The sequence below is a fragment of the Montipora foliosa genome, chromosome 1, assembly GCF_036669935.1.
Source record: "Montipora foliosa isolate CH-2021 chromosome 1, ASM3666993v2, whole genome shotgun sequence".
In the NCBI taxonomy this organism is placed as follows: Eukaryota; Metazoa; Cnidaria; class Anthozoa; order Scleractinia; family Acroporidae; genus Montipora; species Montipora foliosa.
In genome coordinates this window covers 52,248,551-52,267,956 of record NC_090869.1, presented here as the reverse complement: position 1 = coordinate 52,267,956, position 19,406 = coordinate 52,248,551, and the positions used below count along the sequence as shown (strand labels likewise).

Genomic DNA, 19,406 nt, shown 5'->3' with positions numbered 1-19,406 from the left:
ATAAAGTCAGTTTTATCGTCGTTCAACATAAGACTATTGTGCTGAATCCATTTCTTGATGTCAGCAATGCAGGCCTCCATGGCACTCACAGCAGCATCTTGACACAAAGAGTTGCTCGGGCTGAATGAAAGGTATAGCTGAGAATCGTCTGCGTAGGAATGAAATTCAGGTAGGTGAACCTCAACGATATCAATTAAACTGCTACAATAGATGTTAAATAACAGAGGGCCAAGACAGGACCCTTGCGGAGCGCCACAGTCAAGATGGAATGACCTCGATAGTTTATAATCAACAGCTACCCGCTGCGATCGACCAGATAAGTAGGAGCAAAACCATGATAGTACTGTACCTCCGATACCAAGCTTCGACGTCATGCTCTCAAGTAGAATTTCATGATTCACTGTGTCGAACGCAGCACTGAGATCTAACAGCACGAGAAGAGTAACATGTTGCTTATTCATGTTAAGAAGGATGTCATTACGGACCTTTAGTAAGGCTGTCTCAGAACTGTGATAGCATCTATATGCAGATTGGAGAACTGGGTACAAGCCATGGCGAGACATGTGAGACTGCAGTTGGTCCGCAACAGCAGTCTCTGTCAGCTTGGAGATAAAGGCCAAATTGCTGACAGGGCGGAGATTCTTAAACATTGATAACAAGAATGTAGTTGCTCATCACTTCAATAGATCGAATCTGCATCTCAACAGTAGTGGGAGTAAAGTCCTTGGTAGTAATTTTTGTAAATATCTGAGACGAGCTAATTTACCTCCCTCTGGTCAAGAATTGGCAACGGCAGCGGCGGGTTTTCGGCAGGATCACTTCAAAGTACGCAAACCATCGGACCGTATCACGATGTGGAACAATTACTTGAACCAAGTAAGAAGAATGACAAGTCATTAAATCAGGGATGATCTTAGTATGAATTGTGTAATGGATAGCATCTTACATTCATCTAACTTAAGCCCTAACTTCCCTACTTTACCAAAAATGAGAGGATTTAAAATTGCTTCTCTTAATATCTGTAGCCTAACTTGCCATCATGACGAATTGTGTGTTTTCATGGAAGATAAAACAACTGACATACTTGGATTGAACGAAACGAAATTGGATAAAACAATTCCTGGTAGCCAGGTAGACATTGAGGGATACGATATACTCCGCCGCGATAGGAATAGAAATGGTGGTGGTGTAGTTTTGTACATTAGTCAATCCTTGAATTACGTAAACAGACAAGACTTCTTCTCTCACAAAGATTTAGAAATTTTGACAGTTGAAATTAAAAAGCCCAAGTCCAGGCCATTCCCGCTGACAACTTGGTATAGACCTCCAGACTCGAAGGTTGAAATCTTTGACAAATTTGAATCCTACCTGCTAAAACGTGATCAAGAAGATAAGGAGAGTATGATTGTAGGTGATACTAACTGTAATCTATTACCGCAAACGCCTGACCGCAATGCTGAACACTTAAAGTTTATTACTGAAACGTACCAATACATTCAATTGATAGATCAGCCAACGAGAATCACTACTACTACCAGAACACCAATCGATCACATATTCACTAACAAACCAGATATCATAACAAATCATGGGGTCTTACACGTTGGTATCTCTGACCACAGTCTTATCTATGCTATTCATAAACATAATACGCCCAAAACTGATCCAAAGGTAATTGAATCTCGACAATTTAAACATTTTGATAGTGATGCCTTCATTGATGACATAAAAGAGACACCTTTCCATCTTGGTTCTCTTTTGGATGACCCAAACGAAATGTGGTTAGTTTGGAAATCTGTTTCTGGAAACTGTGAATAAACATGCCCCGATAAGGAAAAGAAAAGTGAAAAGTAAATCTTCACAGTGGATATCATCCGAACTGAGGCAGAAGATGAGAAAGCGTGATTTTCTAAGAAAGCAAGCAGTCAAGCTGAGTTCTCATCAAATGTGGAATGATTATAAAAAGGCACGAAATGACGTAAACGCTAGTATTAGGGAAGCCAGGACTAACTTATTTGATGAGAGCATTAAGAAGCATAGTGGTAATCTTAAAGAAACTTGGAAGGTAATAAATAGATCCCTGGGACGCAATTGTAAAGTAACAGTTATAAATGAACTTGTTTATGAGGGCAAAGATTTTACAGAAAAGCAAGATATAGCTGAGCAAATGAACTTTTGTTCCCTAGGTAGTAAACTGGCATCTGGTATTCCAGACACTGCTTTTCAACCAGAGGACTATTTAAATAGAGCTGACTCAAATTTTTATTTTCGCCCTGTAAGTGCAGGGTACATTCACAACTTGATTATTAAACTCAAACCCTCGGTAAGTTGTGGATTGGACAATATTTCTAGCAGACTTCTAAAGCTTTGTAGTCCATACATCTCTAATTCTATATATGATATTATAAATCAAGTGTTGGAGACTGGAATATTTCCTGATGATTGGAAAAAGGCAAAAGTACATCCTATTTTTAAGTCCGATGAAAGAAATATCCCAAGCAACTATAGACCGATTTCTATTCTACTGCTATATCAAAAATTATAGAGAGGGTCACGCATACTCAGCTGTTAGAGTATTTCCAAGCAGGAAATCTTTTGACAGACTCTCAATCTGGATTTAGACCAAATCATTCAACCTGTACAGCTTTGATAATTGCTGTAAACCTTTGGCTTACCAATATGGATGCTGGTAAACCTAATGGTAGTGTCTTCATAGATTTAAAGAAAGCCTTTGACACTGTAGACCATAACATCCTACTACGTAAACTTTCTTGTTACGGTGTCACTGGTAATGCTCTTCAATGGCTTAAATCATACTTGATTGATAGAACACAAAGATCTTACGTAAATGGACTCTTATCCACAGAACAATATGTATCATGTGGCATTCCCCAGGGTTCTATACTTGGGCCATTTTTGTTTATAATTTATGTAAACGATTTCCTAAAATGTCTACAACATACAACACCTGGTATGTTTGCCGATGATACGTATATAACTATGGCTCATGAAGATATATCCACAATTGAATGTTCCTTGATTGGCTTCAGACAAACAAATTAAGTTGCAATACCTCCAAAACTAGTTATATGACTATTGGTTCTCGGCAAAATTTGACAAAAGCTAAATTCATGAATTTAAAGATGGATGATTGGCCAATTGAACATAAGCCTTGTACTAAGTTATTGGGAGTTCATATTGATAAAATGCTAACATGGGATGATCAGATCAAACATACTTCATCTAAAGTCTCGAATGGCTTGCGAATGTTGTATTTAGCTAGAAAATTAACTGACAATCAAGAGACTCTTAAGACAATTTACTATTCACTTGTGCAACCTTATTTTGATTATTGTAATGTTGTATGGAGTGACTGCTCCAAAACACGTGCTGACAAATTACAAAAGTTACAAAATAGAGCAGCACGGATTATTACTAGGGCTGATTACTCTATTCGATCAACAGCAGTGCTAAATTCTCTAGAGTGGTCAAACTTAGAAGAAAGAGAGAAAAGGCACTTGTTAATTACGATGTTTAAAGTATTCAATAACAATTGTCCAACGTATCTCCAGGAGTATTTTCATAGAACCTCAGAAGTTCACAATTATAATTTGAGGTGTTCGAACTATGACTTCCAATTACCGCTACCTAAAACGAATTTTCTAAAACGTTCTTTCTCTTATCGAGGTGCAAATGCTTGGAACCAACTGTCAAATCAAATACGTGAGATAAGGGATCTTGCAAGCTTTAAATGTGCGATATCATAGGACACATTTTACCTCGTTAGGGCACATTTTTACATGGCTTGTTCGTATTATTATATAGTAAATTATGCTTGTTACTAACTATTACTATTGTTTAAATTTCTTTGCCATTATATGATATTTACCGCTAAGTTAAACCTAGTTCATTAGTCGTTTTAACATTTATATCTTGAAATTCTTGTAATTTTTTAGCATTTATACTTTGTAATTCTTACACGGCATGTCTGAAAACCAGCTTGCTGAGCCATTTACCGTGTTTAAATAAAGTTGATTGATTCTTTGATTGATTCTTGAGTGTGTCTTCCCCATTTTAAGGCACCCATTTCTGATTAGATGACAATAGGGCTCAAAGAAAAAATGGTTTGATTGAGCAAGGAATTTGAAAATTGATTAAATGTTTCTTTCATAAGCGGCCTCGTCAATCTCAACGGCAAGAATAGAAACAAACAAAATCCTAATACCAACAAATCTCTCATTATCTACACTTTGTCACTAGCAAAGAATTGAAAAAAGTTTAATTTTGCGGAAAAGTTAGCCAGTCCCATAGCAACGAAAGGAAAAAAAAAATGTTCAACAACCCGTTCGCAACAGAGATGTTTATTTTTTCAGCAATCAGTTACAAGTCTCTGGTGTCGCATGGCACCGCTGATTAGCAGCTAGTTACGTAAACCTGATTGGCTAATGGTCCACCTTCGCCGTCAGGTCTGCAGGCTGCCGATCTCCCGTACTTGTCAAAGGTGTCGTACGCTGTAGCACTGGCTGCGCACCATCCTCCATTTTGAACTGCAAACATCTTGTATCCTTTTCGCATTGCAGCCACGGCACACTTTGCAATGGGGTTCTTTCGAGCACCATACGAGCGATCCAGAATGGAGTCTTTTCCTTCCAATGTTTCAATGGCTCGAGTGAGGGTGTCATTGAAGCAACCGAGGGGGTCAAAATCTGATGGAAAATTACTCATTAAGTAAAACATTTTTTACACAAATTTTGGGAGACAATGAGACATATCGTTAGTGAGCGGTTTAAGATCTAGGACAGCAGCATCAGCTAAAAAGCCAAATACAAGTACCTGTTTCAGATTTTCAAATTTCTACATTGTTACTCAACTCTGACGAGGGTGGGAATTGAACCCACGACCTTCGGGCTAGATCACCGCTGCTCTACCGACTGAGCTACAAGGTCAGACGGGAGCCATTAGTAGGGCTAACGCTCACACGTAATCCTTCCTTGTACTTGTAGATGTTCATTGCCGTGACCTTTAACATCTTCAGTTCCCACGGCCTGCTGCCGTCTGACCCTGTAGCTCATTCGGTAGAGCAGCGGTGATCTAACCTTAAGGTCGTGTGTTCAATTCCCACCCTGGTCAGAGTTTTTCTCTGTCCTAGTGTGGGCTCATTTACATTAGTAGGGCTAACGCTCACATGGTTTATATGGGGTAGAACTTAGCACTTCACATGACACTCTAATCAGTTAAGTCTGTTCAAATATAAGTGCTACCCGGCCAATGTTTGAAAAACGTAATCCTTCCTTGTACTTGAATATTATACTAGTTATTTGCACTAATTCATCAGGGCTTTTGTCGACTCTTCAACACTTGATATTATCGTTGGTGCATTAAATATAGATCATTCAGTTTCGTTGGTATTTTACCTTTGATGAGATAAACGTGATTGGCCCATTTTCCGCCTTCGCCGTCAGACCCACAGGCTGCAGATCCGCCGTACCTGTCAAAGGTCGTTTCCACTGCACGACTGGAAAAACACTCTCCTCCATTTTGAACTGCAAATATCTTGTGTCCTCTTCGCATTGCCGCCACGGCGCACTTTGCAATGGGGTTCTTTCGAGCACCATACAAGCCATCCAGGATGGAATCTTTTCCTTCCAATACTGGAATTGCTCGATAGGAGGTGTCTTTGAAGCAGCCTATGGTGTCAAAGTCTGATGGAAAGTTAATCATTACGTAAATAATTTTTTATAAAATGTTTGGGATACAATGGTTGTGTTTTCACTGGGACAATTTTAGCTCGATAAAGTCAGAAAAAAGTCCAGAAATACATTGAAAACATTTTGTGTAGTGTTTAGCGAGTTGACAATGCCAGCTGTTTTCACAAGGAAAAACAACTTTTACGACAGGAAATCCACGCAGTTATACTACCTCGCAAGATGGTTTAACTTGTCCCGACAAATACCCCAACCAATCGCATCGCGTGTAGCGACACACAAACAATCAGACAAACAATTTGGCAAATTTATTTTGCAAACGCTCGCCTCTTGGCTCTTTCGAAACAAAACCTTGTATGCTTGTAAACATGCCTGACGAATTCCAAAAAACCCTCCCAATTCTTTCACCGTTTTACAATTCCTCCGGACCCGTTGGATGCTCAGATCCCTCGTCCAGGGCCTTACCTGTTTCACAGCGTTGGCATGCAGAACCAATTCCCGCATTACTGGCAACCAGCAGTTCTTCCATACCAAGTTCCCATGCCACATGCGTCACCCTCGACAAGCTCAGTCCCGAGCAGCGCAATCGAAAGCACAACGAACGAAGAAAATCCACAGCCAGGAGCTACGAACAGGAACCGTGGCTCTAACTGGACAGACGCGGAGACAAGGTATTTACTTGAATTGTGGAGGGACAATTTCACAATCAGCAAGAAAAGAAACAGCACTGTGTGGGACGCCATCACAAAGTTCTTCAAGACCAGAGAATACTAAGCTACCGCACTGGTACGCAGTGTAAGGCGCGCATAAAATACCTTCAGGAGGAGTACAAACGAATAAAGGACCACAATTCTCGAAGTGGCAACAACTGGGAATCGTTCGAATACTACGACGAGATCTAGGAAGTTTTGGGATTCAAGCCGAACATCACGCCGAAAGAAGTTTTCGAATGTGGATTGGTTGAAGATGCCAACGCAGCTTCAGTTAGTGACTCTGAAGCTTCACGTGAATCAAATATTCCAGCAGATCACGAAAGCGATGCAAACCTGGAACAGCAGTTCGAAAAAAAAAACTTAAAAGGAAACCCAAAGCGTTCCAAAAAAAGGAGCAAAGGAAAAGCGCCTGCCGTAAGGCTGCCTCGGATGAGTCCAATAGTGACCTTGTGGAATTTTTACAAGAGAGTTAATGTAAAGACCACGAGCTTTTCGAGTGCCTCGCCGACAAGGAGGCAGAGAGAGAGAGAGATCTTATAAGTCAAAAACTTATGTTTGATGCTATAAAAGAAATAGGGAACAATTTTAAAGGAGACAGTTAAAGAGTACTGCGGACTTTCAGTCACATGTTTTTGGACATCAAGTACAAAGATTTTTAATTTTTATTATTGTTACTGTTGAACTTGTTTGAAGTGAACATCAAGTACATACATTTTTTTATTATTGTTACTGTTAAATTTGTTTGAAGTGAAAATCAAGCAAGTACATAGATTTTCTTATTCGAAGTGAACATCAAGTACATAGATGTTTTATTGTTGTCACTATTGAACATGTTTGAAGTGAACTTTTTCTATCAAGTGTTGTTAACCCCATTTTCCAATTTCGTCCCAATTATAAAATAGTAAAAACCTCAAAATTTAATACTAGTTTACAATGAATTCAGAACTTAAGGAATGACACAGTTATTTGCTTACAACAGTAACCACAAATGCAAAAAACTGAAATGAAAATGAAATATTTTTTTCTACGAAATCAAAGTTCCTTCGTCTTGCATCGATCACATTAATATCATTTTTCAATTTAATTCGAAATTTTCGTGTATACCATTTTTTTATTATCACATACATGTTAATAATCAAAAAAGAAGTACCAGAATAACATCTTTTTTTGCTTAAAATATGAAAACTGAAATGAAAATGAAGTAATCTTTGCAGGAAAAGTGTCATAAAATAAAGGTTCAGTACAAATTGTATTTTATGATGTTCCTTAATCTAGCACCATCTACATTGATATCATGGCCTGGCAGAGGCACTCTGAGCAATCCATTCCCATCACTGACATCAGTTTCAGTGGGATCATTAACCTCCAGGCAAATATTGTGTAGTATGCAATAGGCAATAATTCCACTGATTCATCCAGCTTATTCAATCAGCACCTCCACCTCCCCTTCAACAGTCAAAATGCCTACTCCACAACCACTCTTGCACTGCTCAATGATTTATTGAAATCTCGTTGGCTATCGGTCAGGGCTCTGGTCTGAGGAAACGGTGTCATGCACCAGGTCGTACGTTTATAAGCTAGGTCAGCAACAATGAGTGGTTTTACTTGGGTGCCGCCTATCCTACGCGTTGGGGAATGCAAGATGTCGCCGTTTTCTGTTGCAGGTAGTAGTGAGCTCATTCGTAGTACGCGAGCATCGTGAATACTTCCTGCATAGCCAGTACTCACATGCAAAAACTTCGCACCGGCAACTCCCTGCAAAACGATGGTGTAGAAGCTTTTCCAATTAACATACTCGTTTGGGTCTTCTTTGGACGCCCTGATTGGAATATGGGACCCATCAAGTGCGCCTACGACCTGAGGGAAACGGCTACTTGAAACGGCCTGTATGGATTGCGAAGTTTCGGCCTCGATCTTGGGAAATTTGATAAAATCGTTCGCTCTTCGCAACAAGGCAGTGCAGAATTCGTCCTTTATGTTCATAGCAGTGCATAGACCGATTCCAAAGATTAACCCGACGGTTCTATATGAATTTCAAGTAGCTAATCTCCAAAGAGCGCAACGGCAACCCGCTTCTCTACGGAGATAGCTTGGCGAAGAATTGTGTTGTGTCGTACCAGCTCAGGGCCAAAGAGTCCACGGATGTGTTCAAAGGTATCTCTGCTCACTCTGAAGTGCTCGCGGCCACAGATGATCTTGGTAACGATTTACAACGAGCTGTTCGAACCAAAACTGCGGCCTTAGATAGACCCACGTGGTCTTGCGCTTACGGCGATGTATGTTGTTCTGGCGTTGAATTGCCAGGATTACAACATTCTGTCGCAATGCTTCGCATCTGCCGAGAAATTAATCGTATCCTCTGAACAAAAATCCTTCTCTTTCGCAAAAATATAGCGAGAATCAGTACTAGTGAACTCATTAAAAGCGCTTCCTCTCCCGCCATTTTTGAAAGTTGCGCGGATTTGTAATTTGAATATTCTAAGTTATTAGAGGCATAAAATTTCCCAGTAAAAACAGATGTCATGTTTAACTAGCTAATGTCGGTCTGTAAACAAACACCTAGGAAGAATGTTCAGACTAGTTAATCAGCCTAGTGAAAACACAGCCAATGAGATCTGTTAAGCTGTTTTAAGATCAGGACAGCAGCATCAGCTAAAAAGCCCAATACAAGTACCTGTGTAAGATATTCAAATTTCTTCATTGTTATTTAACCTACCTAGGTCCACTTATAAAATGGTAACCGCACTATCCCAGGTGAACGTTCTCAAAATTGGACGAGTACCAAATAATTAGAAATTGCGCAAGAAGATCAAGGGTTTTTTTTTCTACTGGTTGCCATAGCATGGCAATCCAGTCAGAAAATGCGTTAAATTTCTCCGTTTTCCTTTTTTTCAGTGTCGGGAAAAGTCTTTCCTGTCACTCCCCTACTAAGTAGCGCCTCTGTGTGTAGATTCTTGTAAGTGTATTTTTGGTAGGTTCAGGGGATAGTAGAAATGCGTAGATTTTATCCTGTGAACACAGTAGAATATTTAATTAACCTGAAATGGGGTCGAAAAGTAATTGTAACACGAATGGCGTTTTAGTGGATCTTTATAAGAAAATATACCCTCATGGAGCTCAAGAATGGAACGTCAATTGGATAAACAAGACAGGCCGTGAAAATGAATATCTGGGATCTTAAAGGAGTAATGGACTTCGTCGAGCCGTATTGAGTGAGTTGTATTTTCCAATATTACTAACTATGGATTATGTACAACGTAATGGAAAATTCTCTGGTAACTTTTTTCTGGTAAAGTGGATCTGTGATCTCTGTTGTCTGGCTGTTTATACTTATTTGTACTCAAACTCCGCACAGTCTTCAGTAAACAATTAACAATTGGAAATTTGACTAATTCTTGTGAGTCAAGAACTATTTGAAAGACGGCTTGTTGTCTATTTTTTTGCTTCATTACTAAAGGAAAAGGTTCTTGGGAAAAGGGTTTTTTGATCCTGAACCGAATCTTTCCCTGACAATTCGAAATTCAGAGTTTTATAGAAAAACAATGTTATTTTTGGGCTTGCCTTTTACCGCAAACTCCCGGCTTTTCTGTCATTTTTGGTGCAAACGTAAAGCCAAAAGAAATTTTGACCTGGCATCAGATTACACTGAGGAGAAAAGGAATGACGAGATAACATGTTCAGTCCTTCCTTAGTGTGTGAAATAAACGTTTCCTTAGTGCAACTGCAAGACATGCATGGCATGCAGAAAAACGTCCATCAGAGCATTGTGCAGTTAGTTTTTCTTTTGTAGACTATTTAAAGAAGAAATGAGTGAGTTTTACTCAAAAGCGTGATTTGTTATCCTTGAACTGAATTTATTACCAAAGCTTAAAAATGTAAAAGACCTCAATCGGGACAGGACATTACAAAATAATTCAAATTGTGAACGTGTGAGCCAAAGGACCATTGCTGGCACGACGTCTGGGTGACCCCTCAAATGGTCTAATGACCCCCCACTCAAAATATTCCCTGGAACGCTGCAGTTAAACACCACCAAACTGAATGCCTTTTGTTTTTGTGCAACCCGTACCATAGGCAACCCAGTTTAGCTCATTTAGCGTCTAGTTTAATGATACACCCCAACAAAAATTGCTAGATCGATTCTCAAGGAAGGACTTGCAAAAACTTCCGTTAAGCTATGAAAGACTGTTTAATCCAGGTTTGAATACTGCTTCTGTACTATAATTTTGTTACCTTCTTGGCTAAACTTTGCATGGCGTTGGTTTTAAAAATAGACAAACTGCTCGCAGTCACATTTGTGTGTTGTTTTTGCTCCTCTCACTCGCGTGCTCTTCGTTGCCATAGTAACTTCCTTGAAACTTGACACAATACAACTTGGAGATGACAATTTTACTGCTCTTGTCCAATCAGAATGGATTGATCTTCTTGAGTGTATCGTCAACTGAGTTTCTATTTGAAAAGGACCGCTTACAGACTATCAAGGATTTCTTAACTGGAGTGGTGGAATCAAATCTACCACAAAGATGGTAAAAACACCATGCCACATGCCCAGATTTCACAAAAACAACAAGTTCACGACAACAAGCCATGATATATAGATTTAGCAACCTCCAAAAGCGGAGCTCCCTGGTTATTTATTCTTATTCTTACTGTAGGGTTAGTTAAAATAAAAAAAAGGTTTCCAATTGTCCGCGTTTTGATGTTTCTGTTGCTGCTTTAATAATTACATCATTTTTCTTTGCTTTCTTCTATAGAAAAATTTCATTGTCTAACTAGTGCATAGACCTAATCGGCTAACTCAATTGAAAGATTGTGAGGAAAGCTATTGAAATGAATGGCAATGCACCCTCCCAAATTCAAAAGAAGTCGAAACCATGACGAGGCTGAAAATTGCGGATGTTTTAAATGCAACAAAAGATGTGATCTCTGTGTAATTATTTGTTGGAATCTGGTGAATTTTCAAGTTTTTGCAACTGGCCGGTCGTATCAAATCAAACAAAACCTTGGATGCAATTCGACTGGAATTATTTACTTAGCCTCCTGCAACAAATGCAAAGTGCAGTATGTTGTTTCGACTTCCAATGCATTTAAAGTCAGATTCAGAAATCACAAATCTGACATGAAAAGAAACAAAAAATCGTGCGAGCTTGCCATTCATTTCAATAAATTTCCTCACAACCTTTCGAACTTCAATTTCATTGTCATTGAGAAGATAATGAACACTGATGGGGATTTAGACAACACTTTATTAAAGCGGGGAGGGTTTTGGGTGGCACAATTGCGCACACTGCAGCCTTTTGGCCTCAATAAGCGCTGTGAATTCCGTTCAAAAAAACGGATCAATTTCAATGTTCCATAAAAAAGCTTTTTTGTTTCCATTATAGTCCCATCTAATTTGTAGTCGGTATTACATAAATAGATTGAATCACTTGCATAACTCTAGATTTTATTATTACCTCATTACTTTTGCTTTAGTGATCAAGCTTTAGTTTTGGCTTGTATTGTACCATACAATTTACTACTTAATTGTATTCCATTACAATAGCCATTGTTAGTCTTTCAGAGACTATATCGTCTCCACTGCTGCTGTAATAATTAGGCCATTTTATCCTTAGATTTTTAACTTGTACTCTATTTTAAAAAAAATTTAACTGACGAAGGCCGAAGGGCCGAACGTTTTTATTAAATTTCCTGGACCTTCGAGAAGTTTTGTCTTCCTCTCCAGTTTATATGCAACTTTAAATACTAACTGAGGAGACAACGTGCAACCTTTTGGATCCTTCAGTTGGGAGTTTATCGTTTGGTCAACCATTACAGATATTCAAGCTTTATTAGCTTAACCTCCATCCCAGACATCAGCACTGCACTGATGAGGCCCAGAAGGCCGAAACAGTACTGTCTGCAGTTAGATATAGCTCTCTTGGCATTACAAAGCTTTTGCTTTCATGTCCAAATTGAGCACTCTACTGGGATGAGTCATCGCCGCTAGCAATTGCGCATGCTCACTAGCTCGCTAGTTTGAGCACTCTGGCATGGCTTAGATGTACAACATGTGTGGGACATTTGGGGTGGCTTTATTAGCTTAACCTCGATCCTAGCTGGGCTGATGATGTTTTCAGATGATATGTCTGTCGTGTCTTTGGATGGTCCTCCGTCCTATGCCCAGATGGCCCGACCTGGCCGCCGTCCAAGAGTGTTGAGTCAGTCTATGGAGGATGATTACATTATGAAAAATGAAGCCCGTCTTTCGGATTCCGAAAGGATCGGATCCACCCGCTGAATATTCTTCCTGAGCGCCCTTGTACGGCTCACTTTGTCCTTCCTACTAAAGATGCCCCTTTGTCTCAAGTCTTCACTGATTTTAAGAATTGCGGCATTCGTGCAGCTGGTGTTAGGTGTTTGCAGCGCAGTCCTAATGGTTTTGTATCAGTAACGTTTTCTACGTCCGAGTACCGTGATTGTTTTCTTCGCCAGTCCTCGTTCATCTCTCGTCGTGCTCGTCGTAATTCTTCGTCATTCACTTTCGTGGTAATCTACGACGCACCTTATGAACTTCTGGATGAAGCCCTTTCTCATCGTCTTAGCCACTATGGCTCTGTTCATGGAATTCGTCGGTGTGGCCTCCAGGGCTATGATGGCATCCAAGTGGTGGTACACGTGTGGCTAGAATGGAGTTGTCCGAGTCAATTCCTTCGTTCATGCGTTTTGGTAGGAAGCTCCTTAGGATTAAACACGAAGGTCAGATCCCCACCTGCCGTAAGTGTCATTTGCCAGACCATGTTGCCAGAGAGCGTGTCCTAATGTCGTTTGTTTTAACTGTGACCAGCTTGGTCACACCTTCAGTGACTGTACAGAAGACATTAAATGCAGCATCTGTAAGGAGGATGGTCATTATGCCATTGATTGTCGCATGTCCTGGTGGCGTCGCCCTGCCTTGGCTGACATTGACGTTCCTGCAACTCCTGTGTCCCATCCTTCGCATCCTTCTACTGATGTGCCTCCTGCCGTTTCTCCACCTCCTTCTGATGTTCATGAACGCCCTCCGCCTGTTCCCTCGCCTCAGCCTTTGTCCGATGATTCTTCATCACAACCGCCTTCTGATGTTCCGCCTTCTTCTGTCCCACTTTCTGCGCCTCCCTTGCAGTCATCATTATCGCCGTCGCCGTCGCCGTCGTCTTCGCCTTCTTCTGGTGTGTCTGCTCCTCAGGATTCTCCGTCTCCTTTGCATTCTACGCAGTCTACTCAAGATTCCTCTCAGCAGTCTGCAGACCCTTCACAGCTCTCGCAGTCTCAATCGCTCTTCGAGTCTCCTGAGCCTCCCTCCGACCCTCTTCCGGTTCCTTCCCCTCCATCAAGCGTTATTACTGGCACGCCCACTGTATCTGATTTGCAACTTGCCGCTGAAGTTCCCTCACAATCTCCTCCTACTGTCTCAGATGAAGCCTTGGCTGCTATGGAAATTTCTGAAGTTAGTTCTGTTGTTTCGCCTCCTCCGTCTCAGAATTCTGTTCGTGCTTTTGTTTCACGTGTGGCGCCCAAGCGTAAGCCGCTAGGCTAGGTTGGACCCTGCTGATGGTCCTCCTCCACGTAAGTCTACTACACCCTTGCCGGTTAGCTCTGGTAGGAAGACTAATAACCCTCACACTTCATGAACTTTCAAATTGTTTCCTTAAACTCTAGGGGATTCAGTAAACGTTTTCAGAAATATCTTATTGATAATCTTCATGCTTCGTACGATGTTTTTGTTTTCAAGAAACGTTTATTACTGATCCTGAAGTATTTTGTGCTTTTTCTAAAGCCTGGCGTGGGCCTTGTTTCTGGTCTCCCGCTGTTGGAAAACGAGCCGGCGTTTTAACTTGCTTTTCTGATTCCTTTTTCGGGTATAATTAGGAATTGGAAAAGAGATGTATCTGGTAGGGTTATTAGTCTTGTTTTTGAGCTTGATGGTTTTAAGATTAATTTAATTAATATTTACGCGCCTACTAATCCGACTGAAAGGAAAGTGTTTTTTGATAATTTGCACGAGTATTTTTTGCCTTCTGACGCCGTTATTATCGCTGGAGATTACAATTGCTATGATCACCATCTTGACAAGTTTGGTGGGAACTTTGTTTCCTGCTAAATATCTTTCTGTTTTTCGTTCGACTTTTTCTTTGTCAGATGCCTGGCGTAAGTTTCATCCAAGGCTGCGTCAGTGCACTTGGTTTAATTCTGATTTTTCTATCGGTTCCGGCTTGATAAGTTTTTTGTTTCTCAGAGATTTATGTCTGCGGTTGTTTCCTGCGAAATTAAACCTTGCCCTTTTTCCGATCATGATTTTGTCTATCTTTCTATCCAGTCCTCTGGGAATAATTCCCGTGGTCCTGGTTGTTGGAAATTCAACAACTCGCTTTTAAATGATAGCGCGTTTTGTGAATATATTACAACTTGCATGTTGATGATCTTTCTGGTTGTCTGCAGCACTTTCCTTCAGTCAAGTCGTGGTGGGATTTCTTTAAGCATTCTATTCGTTCACAAATTACATATTTTTCTAAGAATAAGCGCAGGGAGCTCTCGCACGAGCGCGTTCTTTTGGTTAATCGCATCATTGATCTTAAGCTTAAATTAACTTCTGGTGATTTGTCGGTTAGCTCTGAAATTTCCGAGCTCGAAAGTGAACTGAAGGCCCTCACCTTGAAAGAGTTGGATGGCTCTAAGGTTCGCTCCAGAGTTCAGTGGCTTGAAGAGGGAGAAAGGCCTACTCGTTATTTTTTTAAACTTGAGCGTGAGCGCTTTGAGCGTAATATTCTCACTTTCTATTCTAGATTCTAACGATGTCGAGGTTTTTACACGTAAAGAAAAGCGTGCACACGTGCAGTTTTATTCAAGTCTCTTTTCTAATGAACCTATTGATCTTCCTTCACAACAACGTTGTTTAGATTCCGTGGAAAAATTCCTTTCTCCTTCTCAAAGTATCTCGTGCGAGGGTTTCCTGTCTAGTGAGGAGTTATTGAACTCCGTCAGAAGTCTTAATACCGGAAAGTCACCCGGATCTGATGGGCTGTCGGTGGAATTTTATTTACATTTTTGGGAGTCTTGGGTCCCCTTTTGCTTGTGTTGCTAATAGATGTTTTGCTGACGGCGAATTATGTCCCTCAATGAAGGGCAGTGTCACCCGCTTGATTTTTAAGAAGCGTGGTGACGTCAAGCATTTAAAGAATTGGCGGCCCATCTCTCTTTTGAATGTAGATTACAAGATAATTTCTAAAGCGATTACTTTGCGCCTCTCTAAAGTCCTTGAGCACATTATTCACCCGGACCAGACCTGTTCTGTTCCAGGCCGAAGCATTTTTTCAAATGTTACCCTTTTGCGCGATGTCCTTGACTACATTCAACGGACTGATGAGTCTGCCATTTTGATAAGTCTTGACCAGGAGAAAGCATTTGATCGAGTCAATCGTTCTTTTCTTCTAAAGCCCTCCTTCAGGTTTATGGTTTTCGGCCCTGATTTTTGTCGATGGATTTCCACCTTTTACAACGCGCATTCATGCAAATTACTCTGAACGGTTGGCTCACTGATGTTATTTCCCTTGAGCGTGGGGTGCGTCAGGGGGACCCTCTGTCTCCCTTGCTTTATGTTCTTTGCGTGGAGGTCTTGGCCTCCCTTATCCGCAGCTCTCCTGGGATTGAGGGGTTTCTCCTTCCTGGTGCAAGAGGACTGCAGGCGCGTGTTCGCCTGTATGCTGATGACACCACGGCGATCCTCAGAAATCTTCGATCCTTGACCAACCTTTTTGATTGCGTCACCGTTTATGAAAATGGTTCTGGCGCCAAGCTTAATCGTAGTAAAACTGAAGCAATGTGGTTAGGGGCTTGGAGAAGTCGTTCTGATGAGCCACTTGGCCTCACTTGGGTTAAGAAAATGAGGATCCTTGGTGTCATCTTCGGCACTATCCCTACCGAACATTTGAATTGGCAGCCCAAGCTTGAGAAATTGGAGAAATCCCTCAATCTCTGGAAATCTAGGTCCTTGTCCTTGCCTGGCAAGGCTCTTATTATTAATATGCTTGGCTTAAGTAAGCTGGTTTACCTGGCCAGAGTTCTCACTCTGCCAGCCTGGGTCACTGCACGTGTTAATGCTTTGATTTGGCCCTTCCTCTGGGGTTCAAAGATGGAAACGGTCAGCCGTAATACCTTCTTTTTGAAACCGAAGGATGGGGGTATTAATGTCATTAGCCTTCCCTTTAAGGCCCAGGCCTTAAGACTGGCGGGGATGGCTTCTGTTCTCAATTCTCCCGAGGATTCTAGCTTTTTTATGCTTAAGTACTTTGTTGGTCGCCGTTTATCTTGTCTGCGTACCGAATGGTTTTCTTTGCGTGATAATTCTGCTCCTAGCGCTGTCTTCCCGACTCCTTTTTATGAGGCTTGTTTGGATACCTTGTCAAGGGTGGGTGACAGCGCTCTAGTTTCTAAGGTTCTCTATAAGAAACTCTTGTCCGTTGAGTCATCTCCGCCAATCCTACATCGACAATGGTCTCTGGTTATCGGGCCAGGGTTTTCTCTCTCGATGGTCACTGGTCTCTCGTCCGGGATCCTTTTACAGACAATTTTAAGAATGATGTTATTTGGTTGATTATCCTTCGTGGCGTCAAGGTACGCGATTCTCTCTTTAACTGGGGTGTTATCTCTTCTAGTCAGTGCGACTCTTGTCCCCGACGTGAGACCCATTGACCATTGCTTTTTAAACTGCGGTAGGGTCAAGAGGGTGTGGTCGCATTTTGCACCTGCCCTCTCCCTGGTGCTTGGTTCTCAGTTTGCTATAAGTCTTTTAACCGTGTTTTTCTTTCGCTGGTCCTCTGTTAGTTCTAAGAGGGCCCCGCATTGCACGCCACTTAATGAAATCCATACTCTACTCTATTTATGTCTCTGGGAGGAATACTATATAATTTGTAGACCAGATTTGGCGACTTAACTTAAACAGAAATGAGCTTGTAACAAGTTGCAGACATGCAAAGAAATTCCCTCTCAATAGCGTAATTATTTAAGGCTTATTTTTAGCAGCTCACTGGAAACAGTTTGTATTGTTTAACCGTTGCTATGTACCCCAGCCTATAGTGAAGTGCTACCGTTATTTTCAAAATCATTGTAAAACACCATGTATTCCTTCTTTTTGGCAGTTGCCTGATGATTGCTTCGTGAGAAGCATGAAACTCGGAGTAGCAAATAAATGTTTTTGACCTAGTTCAAGTCTACGTATATATATATATATATATATATATATATATATATATACATACATACATACATACATACATACATACATACATACATACATACATACATACATACATACATATATATAATATATATATATATATATATATATATATACATAAATTGAAAGATTAAAGAGGACGCATCGATTCTCTGTTACTCTGAGTTTCGCGCCTAAGCGCTCGTCAGACAGAACTTATAGTTCAGAAACAGCGTTGTCGAGATGCAACATCTAGTCTTGTTTTAACTTTTCAACAAATCATTTATATTTTTCTGCTCTATCTAACGATATCGAGCACTCTATGCAGACAAGTCGATTTCCTGTCTACTTATATATATATATATATATATATATATATATATTTATTTATGTAGGGTGGGAGGGGGAATCTGGACAACTGATTGCCTCACAAATCAGGATCGCCTCACTACTCCCAGTCGATCGGCTATGCACGGTCTACTATTAATTATATATATATATATATATATATATATATATAATTCTAACTGGATTTGTCAAAAGGTGGCTGCAGAAATTGAGAAAACAAGCCAATTCTGCTGCCGTCACAAACTTAAAGAAAAGCTACCCTCCCCACCCCTGTGCTTTGGTCAGACAACTGCCAATCACCTACCCACACCACAGTGTGGGGTCACTCTAATTGGTGATCAAAAGCAAATTATCATTCAGGTCTACACTGGTGCAGGGAAAATTGTCAATGAAGGCATGCTACACTGTAAAGTCTCACTTAACAAGGCCACAAACTCTAACTGCAGTGAAAGTCTCAAAGCAGCAACCCCCCCAGCCCTGTGCTTTTGACACACAACTCAGAGCTAGAACTGTCCCTGGGCTGTTTGGCAAAGAAGGCCTTGACGGCAAGCCCCCTCAATTTTGAGAGGCCACAATGGCTTGAACACGGGCTACGCCCGTGCTCAAGCGAAAATTCCAAGGGCTACCTTTTAGCGAATTCGCTCAGAAATATATATATATACTTAGGCATCAGCTAATCAGAGGGATCAAGTTAATGATGCAGGCTTATTTATATAGACCGTAGAATGAAGAAATGAAACCCATCCTGTTAATCAACTGATTAATTATGTCGAATGAAAAACATGAAGAATTGCCCTGAGCGGGATTTGAACCCACGTCCCCCTGAACACCGGTAGGGTGTGAGGACCACTACACCATCAGGACAACCACGCTGGCAACGCAGCTATCGAGATAGTGAATTGGCCTAACGTGAGTTCCCGGGATTCTTTCACGGGTGAGATGGGAAAGCCAAAACCTCTTCATAGCCTTAAACCTAAGGATCGACTAACGATTCACAGGCAAAAAAAAAAAAAAAAAAAATATATATATATATAAATAATATATAATCATATATAATATATAATCATATATAATCATATATATATATATATATATATATATATATATATTGGCATTACAAAGCTTTTGCTTTCATGTTCAAATTGAGCACTCTACTAGGATGAGTCATTGCCGCTAGCAATTGCGCATGCTCACTAGCTCGCTAGTTTGAGCACTCTGGCATGACTTGGATGTACCACATGTGTGTGGGACATCTGGGGTGGCTTTATAGCTTAACCTCCATCCTAGACATCAGCACTGCACTGATGAGGCCCAGAAGGCCCGAAACAGTACTGTCTGCAGTTAGTTATATATATATATATATATATATATATATAAAGATGAATTTCTGGAGTCGGGACTAGTTCA

General features: G+C 40.7%; 1 protein-coding gene and 2 pseudogenes across 2 annotated transcripts in view; 1 reads left to right on the top strand and 2 right to left on the bottom strand.

The window, feature by feature from the left end:
• Window positions 1-4,351: 4,351 nt before the first annotated feature.
• Window positions 4,352-19,406, bottom strand: part of LOC138000870 (uncharacterized) — a 51,291-nt gene continuing 36,236 nt past the window's right edge. For both annotated transcript variants that reach the window (XM_068847554.1, XM_068847548.1), the window contains exons 4-5: window positions 5,415-5,702; window positions 4,352-4,706 (exon numbers count right to left, since the gene is read on the bottom strand). In XM_068847554.1, coding sequence (XP_068703655.1) covers window positions 4,414-4,706; window positions 5,415-5,702 — 581 coding nt within the window. In that variant the 3' untranslated portion in view covers window positions 4,352-4,413. The remainder of the gene's footprint in view (window positions 4,707-5,414; window positions 5,703-19,406) is intronic.
• Window positions 6,062-7,020, top strand: LOC137996157 (myb/SANT-like DNA-binding domain-containing protein 2; annotated as a pseudogene).
• LOC137996138 (uncharacterized) lies at window positions 7,883-10,011 on the bottom strand (annotated as a pseudogene).